The sequence below is a fragment of the Spermophilus citellus genome, assembly GCF_964194105.1.
Source record: "Spermophilus citellus genome assembly, contig: SCAFFOLD_102, whole genome shotgun sequence".
Taxonomy (NCBI): Eukaryota; Metazoa; Chordata; class Mammalia; order Rodentia; family Sciuridae; genus Spermophilus; species Spermophilus citellus.
In genome coordinates, this window is record NW_027672732.1 from 1,636,428 (window position 1) to 1,663,430 (window position 27,003).

General features: G+C 37.8%; 2 protein-coding genes across 2 annotated transcripts in view; both read right to left on the reverse strand.

Annotated features, from left to right (window-relative positions):
• Positions 1-27,003, reverse strand: part of LOC308640687 (ras-related protein Rab-32-like) — a gene marked incomplete at its 3' end in the record, with an annotated part of 422,333 nt that overhangs the window by 391,163 nt on the left and 4,167 nt on the right. The window lies entirely within an intron of this gene.
• The window catches only part of LOC308640680 (androglobin-like), a gene marked incomplete at both ends in the record, with an annotated part of 138,925 nt that overhangs the window by 108,328 nt on the left and 3,594 nt on the right, over positions 1-27,003 (reverse strand). The window contains 3 exon segments of the mRNA XM_081312475.1: positions 5,027-5,117; positions 14,752-14,926; positions 19,995-20,089. Coding sequence (XP_081168601.1) covers positions 5,027-5,117; positions 14,752-14,926; positions 19,995-20,089 — 361 coding nt within the window.

Here is a 27,003-nt window from a genome sequence, read left to right on the forward strand (position 1 = left end):
CAGCTTGATATAATGCTCTTTCTAAAGCTTCTACCTTACAGACTTGTATACCTGGAAGATATGAACACATTAATGGCACCAATTACATTGATGTTTTTATATTAACCAAGTTTAGCTTTTAAAGAAATAACATAGCACAATTTTCTAAAACAACAGCACTTGTTTAACCAGCTGTTTAATGTCTTTAAGATTACTTGCTCAAAAACTTACACTTATAACCAACTTGCACAGACCTTCTTCATCACTTACTTAAACCTCTTAATTACTTAAACTCTTAACCAGAAACACACTTTCCCTCTATTAAATCCATACCTAGAACCTTCTAGTTTCTCTTTTTATCTGTTAACCTCTTTCTGTTCACATTTTGAAACAATACTTGTAAATTTTTGAATTTAAGCAGATTATTTCATAGACATCAACATTTTATTAGGGCCTTTTTGAACACCTAGAAAAACTTATAAGCTTAATTTTAAAGACATCTTTACTTTCATCTGTTTACCCAACTTAAATTGAGCCATTTGAATCACGTGAATCAAAGATATTTGGATCCATTTTTAATTTTTCATGAGCGCTCCTCATCTGTCAATTGTCATATCACTGCATGATATATGGACATACACACAGACAGACATACCGACATACAACACGTAACACAAGTGTAACACATAACACAAAAGGCCTCGCAGCCTTCTCAGGTGAAATCTCATTGCAATGTTTAAAAAACTCCAGTTGATCAAAAATAGAACTTATCAGAAAAACATTAGCTTGTCTGTAGAATAAAAATTATGAGCTCAAAAATAAAAACATAGAATCTAAGAAAAGGCAAAAGTCCTAGAAAAAATTGACCGGCCAGTAATTAGTAAATGCCATACAATTTACTCTTTGGTTTAATCTAGTTTGAGTTCAGGTAAAAGACACCTTTACTTTTTTTTTCCTTGGGCCTCAGATCTGTCTCCTACTGAGTGCTCCAGGCTTCTTTTATTTGCATATCAATTTAAGTCCTGGCTGAGGTCTAGAAGGAACTGGGAAAACTGGAATTTTGAGCAGAAACTTCACGTCTAAGGCATTTTAACCATAAGTCACAATTTTCAGGTTTGGAAGTTGAAAATATGGTAAAAGTTTAAGATCATTGTTATATCTTACTACACTAGAAAAACTTGCTCACACAAAACTGAAAATAGGATCTTTCTTGATAATATAAAAGCCACCATCAGAAGAAGTTCCTTCAGGATCATTAAGCTACTTTCTTTGTTCTGAAGTTCCTAAAGTAGTATTAAGTTACATTAAATCACCTGGAAAAAATCCACACACTACCATGTATATCTAAAATTAAACTTTGAAAATTCCCAAGACTGTTGCTAATTAATGTCATTTCAATAAGCCAGACCAACGTTTTAATTCAACACTTTTTCCTAAATCTTACACACTGAGAGAAACATACCAAATCATAATTTACTATCCTTGCCCAAATCAATGCACTGTATACCTAGTGAAATCTCCTTAGGCTACCCAGTTCAAAAAATTGATGAAAAAATAAAACTGAATGATTGGGAGTTACTTGCCAACTTAGAAGTATAGTTCTTTTAATTTTCTATCCTAAGTATTTAAGTTCTCTGGCATGAATTATCTGAAATCACAAACTAAACAATTAACTAACCCCAACTTTTAACTGCAAGATTACGCAATGCTTCAAACTCATTTAGATACCAGATGTTACAATGAAACATCTTTTAGACACACATTTAGCCTAGATTATCTCCAAGAAACAATCTATAATAACCTTTAAAACAGACCAGATAAGAAAAAAATCTCTCCAGGTTTTGAACTTCCATTTAATTATGACTCCTATCAGTGGCACCTTAGATTTCCCCATGAGTGGACCAGATGTTCTCACATAAGGGCAACTATAGGTGTAAAATTAAGGGTCTCAGTGTGACTGACTTTACTGCATTTATGTGGAGTAATCCTTACAGTGAAGGAAATTATGAGGAAATTTCCCCAAAGCGAAAATGGCTCTGGCAGCTGCTGGGAATTCCTCAGTTTCCCTTTCACTTGCAAGATTAGCTCCTTTGGATAGATCCAATCCTAGGCAATCTGGCATATCTCCTAACTTTCCAGTAGAGTCAGTTTTTATCTGCCTTAGGTCTTGAAGGGGGAAGGGGGTATGTACTTTGATCGGACCAAATTTTTCTCTTGATTCTTTTTCCTCAGTGAGTCCAAGATTTTTTCTCTTCATGGCAGATATCATAGCTAAGTCTACTTTACACTGTTGGCATAATTTAGGATTTTTCCTGAGAGCAAAGAAAATCTGAACATATGGCACCTCACACCATTTCCTTTTTTGTAAATTTTATCAAACTGTAAAATTGTATTAAAATTGATATTTTCCTCTGGTGACCAGTTTTCTCCAGAGAGTTTGTATTGAGGCCAGGCCAAGAAAATGAGGCGCTTTTTCTTGAGCATCTGAGGTTCAAATCTATCCCAATTTTTCAATACGCAGGCTAGTGGTCCACCTGGCGTATTGGAGAGAGAGAAGCTCCAGTCTGAGTGAGAAGAAAACAGGATTCAGGCACCCACGCTGCGCCAGAGAAAACTGTTCTCATGAGGGACGTCTCCCTAAGTTTGAGCTTCCTAAACGGTCCAGAAAACCTGTCTCTCACCTTGCTTTGCCAAGGGGTTTCTGGTCCCCTTTAGCAAAGTGCTAGGATCTCAGTTTGCCCTGTGCCAGAGACCCTGGGAGGATTCAGACTTAAGGGCCTTACTGCTTTCCTCCCGACCACTAAAAAACCATTGCAAAAGAGAATCGTGTGCTCTTTTGTTGTTGTCTTTGCTCTGTAGACTAAAGGAGCTGCCTAAGTGTTAAGGGATATCTACTGGTTGTAAGGTAGCAGATTACCGGAGGAGTTGATTCTAAAAATGCCTCTCTAGTAGCTTAGAGAACGCAGCTCATTTTAAACATTGGGGCGGTAAAACAGACTAGTAAAAGTTACCTATGCATCTTAGGGAACCTGGGCAGATTTTGCTAATTATCCTATGCCTTTTTCTCAGTCCTACAGCCTGAATTGCTAACATTTCTGACCTGCGAAGGAAGGAAAGCATCCAGGAGGAATGGATGCGGGGTTGGGAGTGTTGCGCGTAGCCCATACGGAGGCAAATGTGATTGGGGCTTTCCCTCAGTGCCATTCATCTACCGATCACCCTAGATACCCCTGAGGGCTGTCGGAAGGGGGCTCAAGAGAAAGGAACCTTAAGAATCCTCTGAGAGTAGCCCAGACCGGAATTCCGCAGTTGTTCCAAACTCCTTCCTCCACCTCCACGCATCCGAGGCAGATCGGGATTAGGGACACTGTGTACTCACACCAATTGCTCTCCGGGCCCAGACAGAAAAGTTGGAAGCGGCTTTGACAGAACACAACATGCCTGCTCTGTACCGAACAGGTGATTGAGAGCTGCTTAGGCCGGGAAACCTCTCACCCGAGTCTTGAAGAGTGGCAGCTGCACTAATTGCGTTTAAGTAGCCGTCGGGTGCCCACCTTATCCTCCAGAAAGAAAGAAAGAGAAAAAGATGCACCTCAAACAGACATGGGGTGCGTAAAGAGGCGCTTACCTCGGCGTAGATCTCGGTGGGACCTCCAATATGATACCGCTGTTGACCGGTGACGAGTCCTTGCTTCCCCGATGTTGAAGAATAACACCAAAGAAGCACGCCGAGGCAAGGTCAGAGTAGAAAGTAGAAGTTTATTAAAGGACAGCAGAAAAGACTTCTCCCAGAGGAAGAAGGGGACCCAAAAGGTGGAATCCGCGGAAGTGCGGTTGTTTCCCCTTCTTATACTTTTGGTGATGAAATGTAGGTGGGAGGGGTTGGGACACAGGTGGGCCAAAGAAGTAATCTGGGCAGGAAGGACTTCATTATCATTTCTTTGGGATGGACTTTGGCCTAGGGCCTTTCCGGGACTTCATTAACATTCCATTGTCCTGTGTTTTCCCTGAGTCATTCTCAGCTTGGCCTCCATTTTAGATTTCACTCGATATTAGACCCGATTTACCTAACTACACTGACTACCTAACTTTAAATCTGGCTTCACTAGGACAGCCATTAATGTTCATATTTCTACCAATATTCTGTTTATCGTCATTTATGTTTTCCGTGATAATGGGGCTTCCTATCCAGATCTCCTCTTTTCTTTTGGAGCCTTGTCAGCATCTCCTACCAACAGTTTCCTCCCAGCAATGTGCAATTTTTCCAGCATCTACCTCACAACTCCTCTAGCTGTACCCCATTCTAAAGCAACACCCACAATTTTCAAATTGCCATTACACTGTATTACACTTTTTAGTACCAAAATCTATATTAGTTTGCTGACATAATAAAATGTCATAGGCTGGTGATTTAAATAAGAAACATTTATTTTCTCACAGTTCTGGAACAGGAAGGCCAAGATCAGAGTGGGTGCTGGCAGGATTGGTTTCATAGAAGGGCCTCTTCATTGCTTCCTTGCTGACAGTCACCTCCTCTCTGTGCACATGGCTTTTCCATGGTGTATGTGCAGGGAGGAGGAGAAAGAGACAGACTAACAGACCAACAGCAAACTCTCTGGAGTCTCTCCTCTTAGGCCACTAATATTATCAGCTCAGAGCCCCAACCATAGGCCTCAATTAACCTTAATCACTTTCTTAAAAGGTTTCGTCTCCAAATCCAGTCACATTCCAGGTTAGGACTTCAATATATGAATTTGGAGCGAAGACAAACATTTAGTCTATAAGATTCACACATAAAAAGTTGAGTCAAAGATGTTTAATATTAATAAGTGAATAAGTGTATTCACAAGTTTTAGGACATCTAGGAAATATCTATTTATCATCTATTTATCCATCTATCACCTATCTACCTACGTACCTATATTTTGCCTTTTCCTTAATGTTCTTCAAAATACTTTCATTTAGTGTTATTTTTTTAACAACACACACCACAAAGTACTTTATTTGTCAACAAGATGTATTTCTGATAAAGAATGTTTATACTTACGTTTCTGTTGGAATTGTAAATGGAGTCATTCTGTAATTCAAAAATGGACTTGGAATCTCAAGAAACTGTTCAGGCTTCTTTATTACTGGTTCTAAAAAGTAGCAGTTAGGAATTGTGATATACATTTTAAAAAGACTTTTAGAATTGTATGCAGATCTTAACATTAAATGCAGTTCTGATTAGATTAATTATGCAGCATATTTTTATGTTTATGCAACATATTTCAATACAGTTAAATTGAAATTTACAAAGATACTTAAGGGTTTTTTACTGAAACAGTTTATGATCTTGCCAATATTAATTTTTTTTCTGTACCACATTTGCTTCCTAGAGTGTGATATGAAACAATTAAGTCTCGAGGGGGAAAGATGGTAATATCTTAAAGAAATATTACTTGGCATTTGCTGCTATTTCAAGTACAAGAATGATTTTTCTATAAAAGAAAGTTTTTTACTAAAAAAATGTGTTCCCTTTGTTAGCCTCTACAACACAGTGACTTAAGACTGGAAGAGGAAATGGGAGAACTTAGTGGAGGAACAGAAAATGTAATAAACTAAAGATCAGAGTAGAAACAAAAGCACCAGGTAAGAGAGGATCTGCGGACACTCCTAACTCTGAAGCTGATCTAGAAGTGGGAACACAGCTTGTGCCTTCCCATGGTGAGCACTGAAATTGGACATGAGGAAGAGAAGTGAGGCTATAACACAGTACAGACAAATTTTCCCTGATTATTCCATTGTCATCCTCCAAAATGATCTCTCTCCCTATTTTTTTGGTTACTTTTTAATTTAATTATTGAGACTAATAGAGAGAATAAAGACAATTATATGACATCCCTAGGGTAAGGACACTGCCGGTATAGAATTTTACCAATCACGAGATTACCATCCCCAATTTACAGAGAATATGACAGAATTACACAACAGTCGGTTGCAAAATCAGAGGACACCTGTATGTTCAGTGTTCTTCCTTTCATTCTGTTATTCCTTAATGCTCTGAATGAACAACTGTTTTTAGTGACTCATTGCATTTAACTAAAACATAGCATTTAGGAGGCAGGCAGGCAGGAAGAGATGAAGGAGGGAAAGAAGGAGTTCTTGGAACTCAAAGCAGCACACGCACTTTGTTGGTACCAACAAGTCACTGCTGAACTCAAAATAATATGTGGCAATGTCTGAAAGAATTTAGCAGAAAGGGCGAGGTGGCTGAGCCTGAATAAAAAATAAATCCATCATTTCTCTTTTCCACCCCAAACAGACTTTTTTTTTCTTTTTGTTCCTTTCTGGCAAGGATAACCCATGTTGTGCTAGAGAAATCTTTGCTATCAGCTGTACTGGTGGTGTCAATGTAGGCAGAGAGCAAATGTGAGGAAAATTACATGGTTACCAGTTGTAATTTATATTTTTAAAATGTATAAATTATGGTGGGATATAAGAGGCGAGGAACAGGTAAATATTTCAATCTATGTGATTAGGGCAGTTTTAAGCTCCTGAGTACCACTGAGTCTTACAATTTCCTCTGTGACTGGGACACAGTTCTCTTGTCACTTGCAATAAACTATTACCCACCTTTGAAGTGACAGCAGGAGTTAAAGCAATGCAAAGACAGTCCCACCACTCAAAAGGATACAAGGATGAATCCTGGGATCCACCGCTGAAGCATATCTAAAGCTCAGCAGTGATGCCTTTGGTAAGTGGCAAGTGTACGTTCACTATGGCTCTGCCTTCACTGTTTCACTGTATTTCAGATGACCTTTGAATGAAACTCCTGCTATAGCTTCAAGGTTGAATGCCCTCCAAAGGCCCAGTGTTAAATAAAGGCGTGGTCCCCAGAGTGGCACTATTGGAAGGTGGTGGAACCTTTAGAGGTAGGGCCTTGTGAGAGGTCTTGGGCCATTGGGGATGTGCCCTTGAAAGAGACTGAGGGCTCACAGTCTTTTTTTTTCTTCTTCTTCATTGCTTCCTGGCTCATGAGATGAACGGTCTGCCTTTCATGTGTTCTGTGTATGATGGCTCCTTAGAGTACCAAACCAATTTTAGAATGGAATCTTCAAAGCATTAGCCCAAATAAACCTTTCCTCCTTATAAGTTAATTGCCTCAGCTATTTAATTGTAGTAAAAGAAGTCCATCATTTATACAATCTCTGATGCAATAACTTCCAGAAAATGATGTTACTGAATTAATAGAATTATAAAATAATGAAATATCAGACAAAACAAATGGAAAACATGCAAAATCAAGGAGATGTACATTAAAATAATAACAAAGTCTATTTTTTAACAGGATAATTTAAGCTTCTGGGAATGAGAAAAAAAAAAAATATATATATATATATATATATTCACACACACACATACACACACTACACACACACAACCCATAGCATTCCAGTTTTCTTCATCCTGTATTTAAAAGTATACATGCTAAATTAGCTATGGGAAGAATATGTATGTTGAATAAACATACTCAAATATGAATTATTGGTTTATATCTCAATGTTTGATTATTAGTGTTTCTTTTTAAAAATCCATCCCCTCATTTCGTGTTTTTGCTTTAAAATTGATTTTGCACTTATGGTCTCATTCATTCCTTTTCTTGCTCTCTTGGTCCTGATTTTATTTAAATATTATGTGCATGGGAAAAAAATAGAGTAAGAACGAAAACTTGTAGAGAAAAAAATATGTGAAGGTTTTAAGACATGGACTGTGAGGAAGTTAAAAATGAATTGTGAGGGGGATCCAACATGGCCGCCAGCGAGGAAGCAGTGATTCCAATGTCTCCACATTAACGGGATCAGAAAGACCCATTGGAACAGCGGCAGTCTACCTACTGAGGAACTTCTAGCAAAATTCCGTGAAGAGGGGACCTGCCGGGAATTGGTAGGTTTATTAGAAGTGTCACTTTGTCCCAGACAAGTGGATCTTGGCCGGCCACGCGGGCGCGGAGGTCCAGTCCCGCAGCCACCAGCCGCCTCAGAAAGCGGCCGGCGGCCCCGAGCGGCGCGGCCCGCCCGAACCCGCAGATGGCACCCGCCACCTCGCCGTCCCGAGAGGCCCTGCTCTCGCTCAGCGAACGGCCACTCCACCTGCCCGGATCTTAGCCACACGGCCGCAGCTGCCCGACTCTACCGGCAGCCCGGCGCAGCGAGAAGTGTCCCTGCCTGGCCCAGAAGATAGCCCGTGCCCTCCCAGCTCTACTAACAGTCCCGCCCACCCGGCAAATGGCTCCCCCCCCCAGACAGCGTGAAGGGAATCTAACCAACCCTTTACGAAATAGCGAACTGGGAACTAAAACCAGAGATTGTGTCAGACCAGAGACAAGCCAGTTCCACCCCACCCTTCGGACACTCCGGCAAGGAGCCAGGGGCCCGCCATAGCAGAGAGGGGAAGTCACCAAAGTTCGGCCAAAGAGATTCCTTCCCAGCGGAATCTACTTTAGCAGGTGTGTGACTCCCACCCACATCAGATACAAACAACCGGGAAACTTCAAAATCTCTCCATGGGCGTGACCATAAGGGCCAAAGGACTCTCGACCCCCAACTCACCCTACTGCCAGTGACGAGGGCATGACTGTAGGGGTAGAGGGAAGCAGAGAAGACTCCCCACTCCCAAATCCCCCAACCGCGAATTGAGAGGGTGTGACGGTAGGGGCGGAGGGAAACAGAGGACACTCCAGACCCCCAACTCCTCCTACCGCCAGCAGTGTGGTTGTGACTGTAGGGGCTGAGGGAAGTAGAGGGGATCCTCGACCCCCAACTCCTATTACCACCAGCAGCGACACCAATGGTCTTAGCTGCCAGATTCCGAAGGTGTGCCCACCAAAGGGGTCCAGAAAAATTAAACAATTGACTCCCAGACTACAGCTCCACAGCACTGGGGCTTAGATGAATGACAGCGAGAGTGCTCAGTAGTTAGGGAAATAGAGCACTCGGTGGGGCTGAAAGTGTAACCAAATCCTTGGTGAACTGCCTCCGGTGAGCAGGACCTGGCTGGCTGGCAGGAGGAAGGGGAGGAGGGGCCGTAGAAGTGAAACGGATCTGGACCAACAGGATTGAGAGACTCCCAGGAACCGCCTTACAGGGATTGATGTTGACACATTGAGGGCAAAACTCAGCCCGGAGGGCACAGCTTTGCCTACGGGAAGAGAAGAAAATGGATCTCTAAGACCTAATTTTATTTCCTATTTCATTTTAATTTTTTCTCTCCCTTTTCCCTCTCTCTCTCCCCTTCCAAGTTTTACGGCTCTTTCCATTCTCCTCTATGCTATCTATCTCCCTCTCCTTCTTTCTTTTCAAGAGCACCTACCTTCCCCTTCCCCCCAACTTTCATCCCAAGCATTACATCCTCCATTTTGCGTAACTGTCTAAATACAAATAGGTGTGCGCCCTCCCCCCGCGCCTGCAAGGTAGCCGGACCTGCAACCCACCAGCAGGTCAGGCCCAGCAACCTGGGAGTGGCAGAGCCGCCCCACGCGCCTACAAGGTAGGCGCACCTGCTACCAACCAGCAGAACAGGCCCAGCGGCCTGCCGATGTGGTAGGCACAGCGCCCCAATTGGAGGAGGACCAGAGCCCCTGCCCGTGCCTGCGCGGGAGACTTTGCAAATATACAAGAGTAATACAAATATATAGGGGGAAAATTCAACAACACAACAGTCTCAGTAAGCAGAAAGAAACGCGAACAGTATGAAGAGACAAGGAAAGAAAGGACCACAAGCAATGCAGGTCAACTCAACGTTAGAAGAGGTAATATCTGCAGCAGATGGAATGTCAGATAAAGATTTCAGGAGATACATGCTTCAGATGATCTGGAGTCTCAAGGAAGACATTAGACAGCAAAATCAGACAATGAAAAGATCTCTTCAACAATGAAATACATAAACAAATCCAGGAAGAAAAAGATCAAGTATACAGGGAGATAGAAGTTATAAAAAACAAACAAACAGAAATCCTAGAAAGGCAGGAAGCAATAAACCAACTTAAAAACTCAATTGAGAATACTACCAACAGAGTAGAACACTTAGAAGATAGAACATCAGACAATGAAGACAAAGTATTTCAACTTGAAAAGAACATAGACAGCTGAGCAAGACAGTTAAGAAACCATGAGCAGAACATCCAAGAGATATGGGATAGCATAAAGAGACCAAATTTAAGAGTCATTGGGATACAGGAAGGCATGGAGGTCCATACCAAAGGAATAAACAATCTATTCAATGAAATAATACGAGAAAACTTCCCAGACTTGAAGAATGAGACAGAATCCCAAATCCTAGAAGCCTACAGGACGCTGAATGTGCATAATCATAAGAGATCCACACCTAGACACATTATAATGAAGATGCCCAACATACAGAATAAGGAGAGAATTTTAAAAGCTACAAGAGAAAGGAAACAGATTACATTTAGGGGTAAACCAATCAGGATAACAGCTGATCTCTCAACACAGACTTTGAAAGCTAGAAGATCCTGGAATAACATATTTCAAACACTGAAAGAAAATGGGTTCCAACCAAGAATTGTGTATCCAGCAAAATTGAGCACAGGGCAACTCTTAGACAATATAAAGGAGTAGAGATAATACCATGCATCTTATCTGACCATAATGGAATGAAACTGAAAATCAACGATAAAAGAAGGAAGGAAAAATCATGCATCACTTGGAGAATGAACAACAGGTTACTGAATGATCAATGGGTTATAGAAGACATTAAGGAGGAAATTAAAAAATTCTTAGAGATAAATGAAAACACAGACACAACATATCGGAATCTATGGGACACATTGAAAGCAGTTCTAAGAGGAAAATTCATTGCATGGAGTTCATTCCTTAAAAAAAGAAAAAAACCAACAAATAAATGATCTCATACTTCATCTCAAAATCCTAGAAAAAGAAGAGCAAAATAACAGCAAAAGAAGTAGAAGGCAAGAAATAATTAAAATCAGAGCTGAAATTAATGAAATCGAAACAAAAGAAACAATTGAAAAAATTGATAAAACTAAAAGTTGGTTCTTTGAAAAAATAAATAAGATCGACAGACCCTTAGCCATGCTAATGAAGAGAAAAAGAGAGAGAACTCAAATTACTAGCATACAGGATGAAAAAGGCAATATCACAACAGACACTTCAGAAATACAGAAGATGATCAGAAATTATTTTGAATCCTTATACTCCAATAAAATAGAAGATAGTGAAGGCATTGATAAATTTCTTAAGTCATATGATCTGCCCAGATTGAGACAGGAGGATATAGACAACCTAAACAGACCAATATCAATTGAGAAAATAGAAGAAACCATCAAAAGATTACCAACTAAGAAAAGCCCAGGACCGGATGGGTATACAGCAGAGTTTTACAAAACCTTTAAAGAGGAACTAATACCAATACTTTTCAAGCTATTTCAGCAAATAAAAAAAAACAGGGAGAACTTCCAAATTCATTCTACGAGGCCAACATCACACTGATTCCTAAACCTGACAAAGATACTTCAAAGAAAGAAGACTACAGACCTATATCTCTAATGAACCTAGACGCAAAAATCCTCAATAAAATTCTGGTGAATCGGATACAAAATAATATCAAAAAAAATTGTACACCATGATCAAGTAGGATTCATCCCTGGGATGCAAGGCTGGTTCAATACACAGAAATCAATAAATGTTATCCAACACATCAATAGACTTAAAAATAAGAACCATATGATCATCTCGATAGATGCGGAAAAAGCATTCGACAAAGTACAGCATCCCTTTTTGTTCAGAACTCTCGAAAAAATAGGGATAACAGGAACATACCTCAACATTGTAAAAGCAATCCACGCTAAGCCCCAGGCTAGCATCATTCTGAATGGAGAAAAATTGAAGGCATTCCCTCTAAATTCTGCAACAAGACAGGGATGCCCTCTCTCACCACTTCTGTTCAACATAGTTCTCGAAACACTGGCCAGAGCAATTAGACAGATGAAAGAAATTAAAGGCATAAAAATAGGAAAAGAAGAACTTAAATTATCACTATTTGCAGATGACATGATTCTATACCTAGCAGACACAAAAGGGTCTACAAAGAAACTATTAGAGCTAATAAATGAATTCAGCAAAGTGGCAGGATATAAAATCAACACGCATAAATCAAAGGCATCCTGTATATCAGCGACAAACCCTCTGAAATGGAAATGAGGACAACCACTCCATTCACAATATCCTCAAAAACAATAAAATACTTGGGAATCAACCTAACAAAAGAGGTAAAAGACTTATACAATGAAAACTACAGAACCCTAAAGAGAGAAATTGAAGAAGATCTTAGAAGATGGAAAAGTATACCCTGTTCATGGATAGGCAGAACTAACATCATCAAAATGGCGATATTACCAAAAGTTCTCTATAGGTTTAATGCAATGCCAATCAAAATCCCAATGGCATTTCTTGTAGAAATAGAGAAAGCAATCATGAAATTCATATGGAAAAATAAAAGACCCAGAATAGCAAAAACAATGCTAAGCAGGAAGTGTGAATCAGGTGGTATAGCGATACCAGACTTCAAACTATACTACAGAGCAATAGTAACAAAAACAGCATGGTATTGGTACCAAAACAGGCGGGTGGACCAATGGTACAGAATAGAGGACACAGAAACCAACCCACAAAACTACAACTTTCTTATATTTGATAAAGAGGCTAAAATCATGCAATGGAGGAAGGATAGCATCTTCAACAAATGGTGCTGGGAAAACTGGAAATCCATATGCAACAAAATGAAACTGAATCCCTTTCTCTCGCCATGCACAAAAGTTAACTCAAAATGGATCAAGGAGCTTGATATCAAACCAGAGACAAGGCATCTGATAGAAGAAAAAGTTGGCTACGACCTACACACTGTGGGGTCGGGCTCCAAATTCCTCAATAGGACACCCATAGCACAAGAATTAATATCTAGAATCAACAAGTGGGACTTGCTCAAACTAAAAAGTTTTTTTCTCAGCAAAAGAAACAATAAGAGAGGTAAATAGGGAGCCAACATCATGGGAACAAATTTTTACTCCTCACACTTCAGATAGAGCCCTAATATCCAGAGTATACAAAGAACTCAAAAAATTAGACAATAAGATAACAAATAACCCAATCAACAAATGGGCCAAGGACCTAAACAGACACTTCTCAGAGGAGGACATACAATCAATCAACAAGTACATGAAAAAATGCTCACCATCGCTAGCAGTCAGAGAAATGCAAATCAAAACCACCCTAAGATATCATCTCACTCCAGTAAGATTGGCAGCCATTATGAAGTCAAACAACAAGAAGTGCTGGCGAGGATGTGGGGAAAAGGGTACACTTGTACATTGTTGGTGGGACTGCAAATTGGTGCAACCAATTTGGAAAGCAGTATGGAGATTCCTTGGAAAGCTGGGAATGGAACCAGCATTTGATCCAGCTATTCCCCATTCCCTAAAGACCTAAAAACAGCATGCTACAGGGACACTGCTACATCGATGTTCATAGCAGTACAATTCACAATAGCAAGACTGTGGAAGCAACCTAGATACCCTTCAATAGACGAATGGATAAAAAAAATGTGGCATTTATACACAATGGAGTATTACTCTGCATTAAAAATGACAAAATTATAGAATTTGGAGGGAAATGGATGGCATTAGAGCAGATTATGCTAAGTGAAGCTAGCCAATCCCTAAAAAAAAATGCCAAATGTCTTCTTTGATATAAGGAGAGTAACTAAGAACAGAGTAGGGAAGAAGAGCATGAGAAGATGACTAACATTAAACAGGGATGAGAGGTGGGAGGGACAGGGAGAGAGAAGGGAAATTGCTTGGAAATGGAAGGAGACCCTCAGGGTTATACAAAATTACATACAAGAGGAAGTGAGGGGAAAGGGAAAAATAATACAAGGGGGAGAAATGAATTACAGTAGAGGGGGTAGAGAGAGAAGAGGGGAGGGGAGGGGAGGGGAGGGAAGGGGGGGTAGTAGAGGATAGGAAAGGCAGCAGAATACAACAGACACTAGTATGGCAATATGTAAATCAGTGGAAGTGTAACTGATGTGATGCTGCAATCTGTATACGGGGTAAAAATGGGAGTTCATAACCCACTTGAATCAAATTGTGAAATATGATATATCAGAACTATGTAATGTTTTGAACAACCAATAAAAAATTAAAAAAAAATGAATTGTGAGAATATAATAACAGAATGGGAACACAGGCCTCCCTCTCCTTAGCCCATGAGAACCTATTTATTTCTGAGGACAACCATCATTCACTGTGTCCATATGAAGGCACTAACTTGGGGGCCACTTCATAGTAGAAGTTCTATTTTTATAGGAGTTCTAATTATAAATCATATAACTCAAAGATTATGTTCTGCATGATATTCCGTGGTGATTTTCCCCTTGGAAATTCATTCCAGAGGCTTGATATACTCTATTAAGTTTCCATATTATTTACTACAATCTATTTTCCTATCATGCTAAGAATAACTCAAAGAGAGAAGTGATTGGCTGGTCAATTTAGAAATGAACAAAAATGCTTGGTTTCTGAGATGTAGAGATTTAATTTTTTAAGAACATAGAATTTAGATATAAAATTCAAGTACGTTTTAGGTGTAGTGATGGAGCTGGACCTCAACATTCATCTTTCATCACAAAAGAAATTATTAAACTTTTATGAAGAGAACTGGTAACTGGAAACATTTCAAGACAACACGATACTACCTTGAGGTTCATCTGTTATGACCATCTCTTTTTTGGGGCGGATGAGCTTCCAGCGGGGTAAGGGAGGTGGTTTTGGTGGGGCTGTAAGGGGACATGACCTGCTTCGCGTCACCAGCACAGGATGGCTACAGATGTGGGAGAGTCCATATTCTCTAAGTTTCTCAGCAGAATTTGCCTAGGAAATGGAGAGAAGACGCAAAAGGATTCTTTCAATCACCTCCAGCTTTAAGATCATACTTTCGTCAATATAAAAATGCTATTGCCATGATATTTGACCATCCATTTTTGTACCTCCTTTATTATAAGCACTGTCACCATTTATATTTCTTTCCATCTTTTAATTTTGATGGAGGAGAGGCTAATGTTCTTATTTGAAAAAAAAATGAGAGACTAGAACTAGAATCAGTTCTAAAAGCTCAAGATCCTCATGAGACAGCAACAATCTTAGCACTCTAGTCATTGTCCAAAATTTTCACCGTGATTTTTATAGGTCCAAGTTTTAATCCTAGTGTTTATTACTGGGAATTGTTACCTAATATTAAAGACAATTCACTGTCCTAAATGTGCTCAGGTCAACTGGGTGGCAGGCTGTTGCCTTTTCTAAGACTGTTCCCTCTCTCTCTAACAGAGGGCTCCCTCGTGGGAAATCCCCCTGATTAGTCACGACAGTGTGGCATTCATGCAAGTGCAGGGGACACAGGCTGCCCTGCCAAATCTAGGAGTGTTTCCATGTTCAAATGCTCAGGTCTCCTGAAGCCACTGTACTTTGGAATAATTAGGAATAATATTTACATAGACTTGGGTTACTGACTTCTGCCTAATATATGCCATCAGAAATTAAAAAGTGTGTGAAATTTGAAGTTATAAATACACATACACACACACACACACACTATGTAAAGTACTAGTCTAAATAATAACACATGTATACCATAACCAAATTCTGACTTCCACAGCTTGCTTTAACACTTAAAATAAAATGCAATATTAATTACTTTAAAGTTGGTTTTGCCAATAACTCTTCCTTCCTTCTAATTTTGCATCATTAATTTTGATGGAATAACTGCAATTGAGACTCTAAATTTACAAAAGTTTCACTTAGAAGGACCAGCAGTCTACCCATCAGCCTCTTCCAAATTACTGCTTCAGCTGGAATCTGCCTTGCTCTCAGGACTCAGGTCAATCTGTACTTCACCAAGACACAAAACAGGTGGGGGCACCCGTGAGCTAGAACTGGAGGAATCATCCTAAGAAGGAGCTAATCAGTGAGTCCAGTAAAGCCATGTAAAAGTATCATTCAAAGTAAAGATAAAAGTGACTTAATGGTCTTTAGAGTGGCCTAATTAAGAAGTAGAGAAAAATTCTTCTTTTCCTTTTTTTAAATTAGATTTTAGCAGTTTGCTGAAAAATATTCCAAAATTTCTGTAATTATGTCTTAAAGTGGCTTTAAAAAAACTTTCCTAGAAACTTCTCCTACAGCTTGAACTTTGTCAGGTTTTAGAAGTTTCCATGGATCAAGTCAATACTTGAAAGTAATCCTTTCAATGAAATATTTTTTTTTAAATTTTGTTTGTTATAGTTGTAGATGGACAGCATGACTTTGTTTAGTTTGTTACATGGTGCTAAGGGTCTAACCCAGAGCCTCACACATTCTAGGCAAGCGCTCTGCCACTGAGCTACAGCCCCAGCCCCTTTCAATGAAATCTTATGAAAGAATTCGAGGTCATTCAATAAAAACCTGCCTCATTTAGTATTTAAAAAGGTGTGGTCCTATAAAAGTCACACTTCTGGGGGCACGTGCTTGTAATCCCAGCTGCCCGAGAGACTGAGGCAGGAGGATCACCAGTTCAAAGCCAACCTCAGCAAAGGTAAGATGCTAAGCAATTCAGTGAGACCCTGTCTCTAAATAAAATACAAAATAGGACTGGGGATGTGGCTTAGTGGTTGAGTGCTCCTGAGTTCAATCCCCAGTGACCCCCCCCCAAAAAAAAGTCACATATCAACAGTATCAAAAATAGAGGTCAGACTCAAGAAGTATTTATACATTCAATAAACTGAACATTTTTGTGAGTGATATTTTTGGCCTACCTATGTTAATTTCTCATTATTGCAACAAGCCTTTGCATTTTTAAAGTCTTTCTTTATTGAACCCCAGAGTGTTTGAAAATAAAATGATTTTAAATATTTTGAAAATGTAAAGTACCAGTCCGAAGAACAAAGTGTGGTGTCTGCACCTACTTATTGTTTGAGTCATCTGCCAAAGTACCAACTTGACTTTAGCATGAGAAATTTTAAAAAGGCAATTTCTAATTTTTCATTTTATTTTCAACGTACTACACAATGATTCTGATTTTGTAAAACAATGTTATTAATAAGAGTTCAATGATAAGAAATTTCATTGAAGAATTCAAAGTTCCTTGGATTAGGATTAGAGGCAGACAGGGATTTAGAATAGTGCTTCAAACACCGAGTAGGTGCCCAATAAGTTTTTATTGAATAATTTATATATTTCCTTTCCTAAACTCCTTCTACTCTTTTACCCCATTTCATTTCAAACTTTCTGAAGGAAGGAGCAGGAGCTTTGGCACACAGAGGAATCTTTCTTAAAAACTCCTAAGTCATCCATCTAAATAAAACTAAAATCATTTAGAATACCCAAGTGGGGAGGATGTTGAATCGTGTAGGGTAATTCCTGGCATCTTGGTCCTTTTCAAGTTTTATTATAGTTTCTCTTGTCATCTTCTTCATTTATTTAAATAAATGCAAGTAATTTACTTTGTTTTACTTGATCTCATTGTCTTTGGGGTTATAATGTTTAGCAGCGTTCTCCATTTAATAAAATTTTATTAGGAAAGAGATTGTCTCCTAAAGGCTTATTATTAAAACATTATATCTCTATTATAATCTGATATTTATCAGGAAACTAGAACAGCCTCATAGATAGAGCTAACCTAAGAGAATCAGCAGGCAAACTAGGAGAAGCATGACCCTCTTATGACCATCATAGCCTTGGGGGCAAGTTAATTACTTTTGCCTTTGCTGTGTTAATTGCAGATCCCCTGACACCTTATACTATTTCAACATCCTAGGTGCGGATTTATAAAGGTCTTTAAGACCTGACTTTCACCCACCACTGCGGCTGCTAACACACTTTTTCTTGTTTACCTGCGTAACTTCTCAAGGTTGTAGCTTAAACTGTTAGTTTTTCTTGGGAGTTCTCTAGTTATCCAATGGAAAAACTGACATTTGTGCTTTTTCTTCTCCATTGATTTTTTTTCATTCATTTATTCAATTATTCATTTGGTCACAACTCCAAACACACATGGTGCAGCTACATCTACCATGATGCAGGCACCTCATGAGCTTGGTGTTATGACAGGTTTCTAACCGTATTAGCAAAATTTGCTTAATTGTCTGATTGCGTCCTCAGATTCTTAAACTTTGTGAGGAGAGACTTGGTCAATCTTACTTACTTTGTGTCTTTAGGACATAGCATATTGTTAGCATATAATAGATAATTAATAAACTGAATTAACCAGCAAATGCACAGATGTGCTTATAGGGTTTTTTTTTGTGTCTTTTAAATTCAAAATTAACTTTGTGTTTAATCTTAGACTTTCAGTAGTACCACCATAAGTTCAATTATATTATTTTGCATACTGTTGTTTGTTAAGTAAAGCATTCATCCTAGGACTACATGTTAATATTTTTAAAAGAGTCTGAGTACCTCTCAAGACCCGAGGCCACAGCATTGTACAAAACACGCTAGTGTTCTTTAATAGTGCAGATAGTCTTTAACTAGAATATCTGAGCCAGACTGCATCAGTGGCAGGAAAAGAGGTTAAGAAAAGAATCAGGGATGAGGTGGCCAGCCCTAATCTCAACAAGAGACTTGATTTGAGAAAGAAGTTGGAAGCACACTTGGAATATTGTGCTACTTATTTTTAGAACCAGTACAAATTTCTGATTCTGCAATTGAAATATAGCTAATCACAGCTTCACTTTAAAATCAGAGAAACTGCTGCTATCCCTCTACTCAAGATGGCATGCTGTGCCTGATCATTTTTATGATGTTATCACTACTCCATGGTATATTTTTGCAGTTAGGAATGGCTCTATCTAAAAAATAGAATGAGGATGAAGGAGAAGAAAGAACAAGAAGAAGAAGGAGGAAGAAAAGGAAAAGGAGAAGAAGATAAAAATGATAACATTATGCTCCCAAGCTAATCTAAAAGACAAATACAATGCATATAGTAAAGTACTATAATCAGTATTCCAATTGGAGTATTTACATTTAAAGCTAATTTTCATTAATGTTTTAAAGCTCAGCTCTTTCGAACTAACCAAAGGAACATTCATATGCACTTATGTCAGTGTAACTCCTAGTCTTATACTTTAAGGTCGTAACTTTAGAATGTAGGGAATCCTAGAATTAAGTATCAGATGTCTAAAGTCACAAAACAGTATTGGGACCCAATACACTCTAAATGCAATTCAGCATTTGTCGAAATATATTGTACAGAAACTTGATACACTTTACTATTACCAGGGAAATGGGAAAAAATTTCCCTAACAACAAAAGGTAACTTACAAATTATACAACAGCATAATATTATGCATCGCTAAAAATTATAATGACTAAAATGTAATGCCATGAGAAAAATGCTAATATTGTAATTGTTAAATGAACAACTGGTTTCCACTCTATAAAAAAAGAACACAAGTACACAGAGAAAACATGCATAGAAGATATGTGCCAAAATATTAGCAGTGCCTGTGCTTAGGCTTGTATACCATGAATATTTTGTTACTTTTGACCACATTTTCTAAATTTTCTACCATTTGTTAAATTTGAAAGAAAACAAGCAAGTAGCATTTACATCATACTATTTTCCGATACAAGGAAGTTCATAAACTGGCTGTCCAGCCAGAGTGTGGATTAATTTAAATCATCTTAGGTTAGGAAAACATATGTGGTCTAAGTATGGGAAGTTCATTAATCAGTATTCAGGAATGGTATGCATCATTTTCACTGACATTTATAAATTCTACGTTTCCTTCTGTGTATAATAACAAATATTTAAAACTAAAGTGTGACTATATTTTTTTTCTCTTTTAAAAAAATCAGAATTGTAATCATCTAAGATAATTTTGGATGTGCCTGTAAGTCAAAGAACCCCTCCACCCCACACCACCTACACACACCTTAAATAATAATGTATTTCTTGGTTTTGAATGCTTACCATCTTCTCTAATGAAAAAATCTTGTTTTCAAACAAATAGAGAGGTGTAAAGGTAGCATAAACAGCCATATGAGGGGACTGAATTCCTGAAGAACCTGTAAAACAAACATTGTCACAAGAAAATCCTAATAAAAATGGGTCTAAGCAGTCACATTTTCACTGTGCCTCATGTGACCTCACATGGCAAGGGGAAGGGGGGAGAGAGAGGAAGGGGGAGAGGAAGGGAGGGAGATCTGCTGTCTTCCTCTTTTTATTAGACCAGTCCCCACTGAATTACGGTACCGCCTTTGTGACCTCATTGAACCCTAACTACTTCTCTAAAGAAATTATCTTCAAATAGACTCACATTGGGGGTTAGGGATTCAACACTTGAATATGGGGGATTCACATTTCCTTCTGTAACCTTCTGATCTCAGCTCTTTAAATGTATGCCCTTCTTACATGCAAATGACATTTATCCCATCCTCAAAGCACCAAAAAAAAAAATCTTAGCTGATTTCTACCTCAATTCCTACCTCAAACAATCCAAAGTCTTGTATAAATATCTAAATAGCATATGGTTAAGACTTGAGGTTTGAGTCGCTGCTCCATAACTATGAGCCTGTGACACTAGACAAGGTAGATGCTTCCAAACACAATGTTGAGGCAGGCAAAGGAAAGATGATTTCATTCCAAAAGGAAGAAACAGGAAAGGAGTAAAGAGGAAGAAGAGATGGATTCCAAGTAAGTCTAAAACCTCACAAGGCAAGGTCCAGTAGATCTTAAAGCTTTAGAACAATCTTTGGCTGGATTCTCTGCCTTCTGGGCTCACTGTTACCAATAGCTCTAGGTGGTGGCCCCAACCACTCAGACCTGGGTGGAGGCCTTGCCTGGTGACTCTTTGCAATGGATCCACTCATGAGGATATTGGCAGGAGTCCACCTGCTCTTTGTAGGGGTAGCCTGACTTACTGAAACAGGAAAGGTGAGCCTACCCGCTGAGGCTGGGGTGGAAACAGTCTAGCTCCCTGAGCCTTCATGACAGTGGAAGCCCCGAGTGTCTTTGAATCATTTCAAGGGATCATTCTTCCCTTTTCTTGAAAGATAACATATATTTATTTTCAAAGCCAGACAGCTCTATTGTTCTGTTCTGTAGACTTTAGAAGTCCAACAGCCTTCTTTTATTCCATCCTGATTTCTCTATTCCCTTAGTTAAAATGGTCTTACTCTGTGGGTACAAATTCATTTGTATTCCTGATCTTTGCTGAGATGTCTAGTCCATTGCTAATCTCCTTACAGAGTGATTGTTCACACATTCTTGGTATTGTTTCTACAACAAGATTTATCTCTCTCTCTCTGTTTTGCAATAGAGATTGAGGATTTCCCAAATCTTCAAGTTTTTTTTTTTTTTGCTTCATAATCCTCATAATTTAACTCTCATCTCTCATATCACACTATATGTAGTAAGGAGAAGCTAAGCTTCACCTTCAACATATTTTTGCCTAGAAATGACTTTATGTAAATATTTTTTAATATCATTAATTATACAGTGCCATACCCATTAAAATACCAATGTTGATCTTCTCAAACTAGAGAAAATAGTCCTAAAATTCATTTGGAAGAATAAAAGACCCACAATAGCCATAGCAGTTCTAAGCCAATGCTTAGAGACATCACAAGACCTAACTTGGTTACTACTACAGAGCCACAGTAACCAAAACTATATCGTATGAACATAAAAACAATTACACATAGCAATGGTAAAAAATAGCAGGCATAAAGACAAACCCACACAGATGTAGTCTTCTGATTCTTGACAAAGGTGCCAAAAATATACATTGGAGAAAAGACAGCCTTTTAACAAATGGTTCTGGGAAAACTGATTATCTGTATGTAGAAGAATGAAGCTAGAGTTGCACAAAAGTCAACACAAAATGGATTGAAGGGCTAAAAATTAGACCAGAAACTATGAAATTCTCAGAAGAAAACATAGGGTCAACACTCCAACATTTAGGTGCAGGCAATGACTTTCTCAATAGGATTCTAAAGTTCAGACATAATGCCAGGTGTTAATAAATGGGTTAGCATCAAATTAAAAAGCTTCTAAACAGCAATGGAAACCATTAAGTTTGTGAAGAGAAAGACCTACAAAACGGGAGAAAACCGTTGCCAGATACTCTTCTGATGGAGGATTAATATCCAGAATATATAAAAAACCTAAAAACTTAATATCAAAATGACCCCCAAATAACCCAATTGATAATGGGCAAATTAACTAAACTGACACTTTTCAAAAGAAGTAATTTAAATAGCCAACAAATATGTTTTTAAAAATGCTCAATATGGTTAGCAATGACAGAAATGCGAATCAAAGCTGCACTTAGATTTCTTCTCTCTCCAGTTTAAATGGCAGCCTTCAAGAATAGAAGTAATATTAAATGCTGCACAGGATGTGGAGAAAAAGGAACACTTTTTACACTGTTGGCAGGATTATAAATTAATAAAACTAACATGAAAAAGAAAAAAAAAACTATGGGGTTTTCTTAAGGAGTAGGAATGGAGCTATCATATGATGTAGTTAGACCATGCTTCAGTATTTATCCTAAAAATTAAAAAGTCAGCATAGTAGAGTGATATATGCATATTCATATTTATTACAGCACAATTCACAATAGCCAAACTATGGAACCAGTGTAGGTTTCTGACAATGGATGAATAGATATAAAAAATTAGTATACATATACAATGGAGTTTTATTTAGCCATGAAGAATGAAATTATGTCATTTGAAGAAAAATGAATGGAACTGAGGACATTATGATCAGTTAAATAAGCCAAATTCAGAAAAGTCAAGGGTCATATTTTTGTCTCATACGTGGAATCTAAAGAGGAAAAGGGAAAAGAAAATTGGGGTGAGAATGGAGAAATCTCATGAAAACCAAAAGGAAATCAGTAGCACAGAGGAAAGGGACCAGGGACTAGGGGGAGGGAGGAGGGAATGGCAAGGGGAAATACTGGGGAATGGCATTAGCCAAATTAGATTGTGTACATGTAGGAATATATAACAACTTATTACATATATGTCTCTATATACAAGTATAATGCACCAATGAAAGATATTGGGGGGAAGGGCCCTCTAAGACAATCTTGGCTGTTTCTAGAAGGCACCTCAAAAGTCTTCCAGCCACTACCTATCACAGTTACAAGGCCACCTCCATATTCGTAGGTGTTTGTTACAGCAGCACCCTACTTCATGGTACGAGTATCTGTATTAGTCAGGTGTATCCAGAGAAACAGAACTGATATGAAATATATAAAAGGAGATTTATTATAAGGAATTGGTTCACATGATCATGGGGGCTGACAAGTTCTAACTATAGTTCCTTTCTGAAGGTCAACAGACTCAAGTCCCAGGAATAGTCAGAGTTTCACTTTGAGTCCAAAGGCGATCAGGCAGCAGGAATTTTCTCTTATTGGGAGACAGCCAGACTTTTTCTCAGGCATTTAACTGATTGAATGAGGTCCACTTGCACTAGATCAAGCAGTCTATGTTACCCAGCCTACTCTTTTAAATATTAATGGCTTACAATCAAATATCTGGGCATTATATGGTCCAGTGAAGTTGACACATAAAATCAACCATCAAATTAATTCTCTTCTAAATTCTGATTTTAAAATCTTTTAAGTTTAAAAGTTTTTCAGGGGCTGGGGTTGTGCCTCAGAGGTAGAGCAGCTTCCTGGTGTGTGTGAGGCACTGGGTTCCATCCTCAGCACCACATAAAGTAAAATAAAGACATTGTGTCCACTTATAACTAAAAAAAAAATATTAAAAAAATTTAGTTCAAATTACATTCCATATTTGCTTATTATACAATGGAAGTTTTTATGTCTTTCCTAAAGTTTCTTTTTTTTTTAAGAGAGAGTGAGAGAGGAGAGAGAAAGAGAGAGAGAGAGAGAGAGAGAGAGAGAGAGAGAGATAATTTTTAATATTTATTTTTTAGTTCTCGGTGGACACAACATCTTTGTTGGTATGTGGTGCTGAAGATTGAACCCGGGCCGCACGCATGCCAGGCAAGCGCGCTACCGCTTGAGCCACATCCCCAGCCCTCCTAAAGTTTCTTAAAGCTAAATATTTAATATTAAGAAATCAAATATCAAGAGCTTTGTAATGTTGTGAACAACCAATAAAAAAAAGAAAAAAAAAGAATATTAAAAAAAAAGAAATCAAATAATTTGCCATAAACCTATAATGTCATTCAAGCTCTAGATTCTATATGATATTCAAATAAAGTTTGACTATGATGCAAGTATTTTGAGAGAACATTTTCCATTTATTTTATAGTGTTGCATCATAAAATCTACAGAAACTTGGGAATTCTAAATTAGGTCATAGAACAATAATTACTAGAAATATGAGGTAAAGGACATGGTCTTAACATATAGCTATTAATAATGTTGATGACAGAAAGAATGTGCTTTAAATTCTATGACAATAATTTTTATGGGATTGCAATATTTAATGTGAAAATATTAAAAACATCAGCGTTTATTCAGGGGTCAACTTCTAAATATTTGATAAGCATGTATCATCGCACAGCCCATCAAATTGCAGCTGCTTATAAATACTGGTATCACAGTTTTGGTGTTATCATCTTATCACTAACCTGTGAATTCTGGGTATTAACATAATAAAAATAGGATATTTTGAGCTAAAATATTTACATCTTATAAAAGGGATTCAGGGTTCCAGAAACTCCCCGAAATAGGTAAAACATTGCACATTTGTGTGCATACTAAGTGCCTTAGTCTATTTTGTGCCGCTATAGCAGAATACCTCAAACTGAGTAATTTATAAAGAACCAAAATTTATTTCCTCACAGTTAGTGGCTGGGAAGTCTAATATTGAGGAACTGGCATCTGGTGACAGTCTTTTTGCTGTAATATCCCATGGCAAAAGCCAAAGGGCAAAGAGAGGGTTAGAGAGAAAAGATGGCCAAACTCTTTTAGAGTAAGCCCACTACTGTGATAACCAGTTCACTTGTGCAATAATGCCATTAATCCCTCTGCTCCACCCTCATGACCTAAATCACTTCTCATTAAGCCTCACCTCCCCAAAATTTTGCATAGTGACCAAGTTTTCAAATCATGATTGTTGTGGGGCACATTCAATCAATAGCACTAAGTATTTGGGAAAAGAGAGAAGGTTCATGATTTTCATAAGATTCTCAAAGAGTCTGTTAATATAAAAGATAAGAGATATTTGAAAAGAGTCTCAGAGAATTCATATTCGGTCCATTATATCTCTGTAAATATGCTGATTTCCATAATACTACTTCCTCATATCATTACATATGAAAAAATGCTTTCAGAATATCTTAGAGGGAAATATTTGGATTCAGGAGCTTTGTATCTTTTAAAGAACAATTCATTACATAAACCATAGAATGTTCTTATTTATCTTCCCAGATGTTAAATTTGTTCATTTTCATGGAATAAAAACAAATGCATACAATCAAGTTGAATAATTGGTGAATAAATTTAAGGGAGAAAAAAGACCCACTTAAGGAGATGACATTTAAAATCCTAACCTCTAAAACTGCCTTAAAATATTTGTACAGTCTTTAGAAGTTGTGCAGTTTCCAAAACTGCCTTGCTAATTACATGTATTTTATTGCTTAGGAGGATTTCATTGGTATAATTTAGATGTTGCAATTTAGTGTACCTCTTCTTATTCCCTATATTTCAAAAGACTATGCTATAAAATAAATAATATTGCTTAAGTAGCACTTTTATCATTGATTTCATTTTATGTTAGATATTCACTGCCTTAATAAATAACAGTTTCAGCCTGAATCAATGATTCACAGTGAGATGAACTCCAAATTACTACATAACTACTGCAAATTCATAAGGGATATTTGTCTAAGATTATAAATCATTTTTCAGTGTGATATTAACTCAATGTCTTACAGTGGCTAACTTCTATTGAATGCTTACTCCATGATAAGCTCTGATCTAAGCATTTCACACAGACATGACTAAACCCCAGACAGATTCCAAGCAGCAATTCACGTCTCCCTGCTTTTCCCAGTCTTCCGCCATCTTTAACAGTGTACCCTTAACCACACCAGGTTAGAAAAGGGGGACTTCACACAGGAGCATTTACTTCAGGGGTCAACTGGCAATGGTGCACATTGCTTTTGTTCCTGTTCCATGGGCTAGAACACAGGCACAGGCCATATTTTACTTCAACAGAGGCTGGAAAAATATGTTCTCAGAAGGAAGAAGAAATTATGAACATCCAGCAAAATCTCTCTCATGGTCAGAAAACAGTCAACCTTACTCTTCCAACAAGACATATTCCAATCTTACTGATTTGTATTTTTTTTTAAACAAAATTACAGTTACCATGTTACTGAGCTATTTTATATTACTAAACAAATTCTAAGTTTTCTTGTAATTAGATAACTTCAAAATTCAAATCTCTAATATTCCTGGATACTACTTCTGTCTCAGCTATGAGAAGGGTCTGATTTGTTCATTTTTTTCTAGAGCTTCGGTATTTTAAATTAATGTTACAATTTGAATTCAAGATTTTGTTAAGTTACATTTTAAATTTAGTTGTTTAGAGAATAAGGGTTCAACAAATTTTAAAGCTGCTAATATCCACAGATATGCAGAGCTCTAGGTCTTTTTCCTTCTGCTGGTATAGAAATTTAGAATCCACATTGCTGAAGTTGTCAGAACCATAAGAAATAAGGAGGCTGGGTCTTCCAAACACCATTTAGAAAAGAGATTTCTGCCAATCATTAACACTGGTCTTTGATTTTATGTAATTTTTATATATGTAAAGATTACATAATATATATATATATATATATATATATATATATATACACACACACACACACACACACACACACACATACACACACATACACACACACAAACACATGTATACTGTTTGAACCATTTTTTAACCTTAATGAATAAATTTACTTTCAAAATAACAAAATAAAAAACTCTTAAATG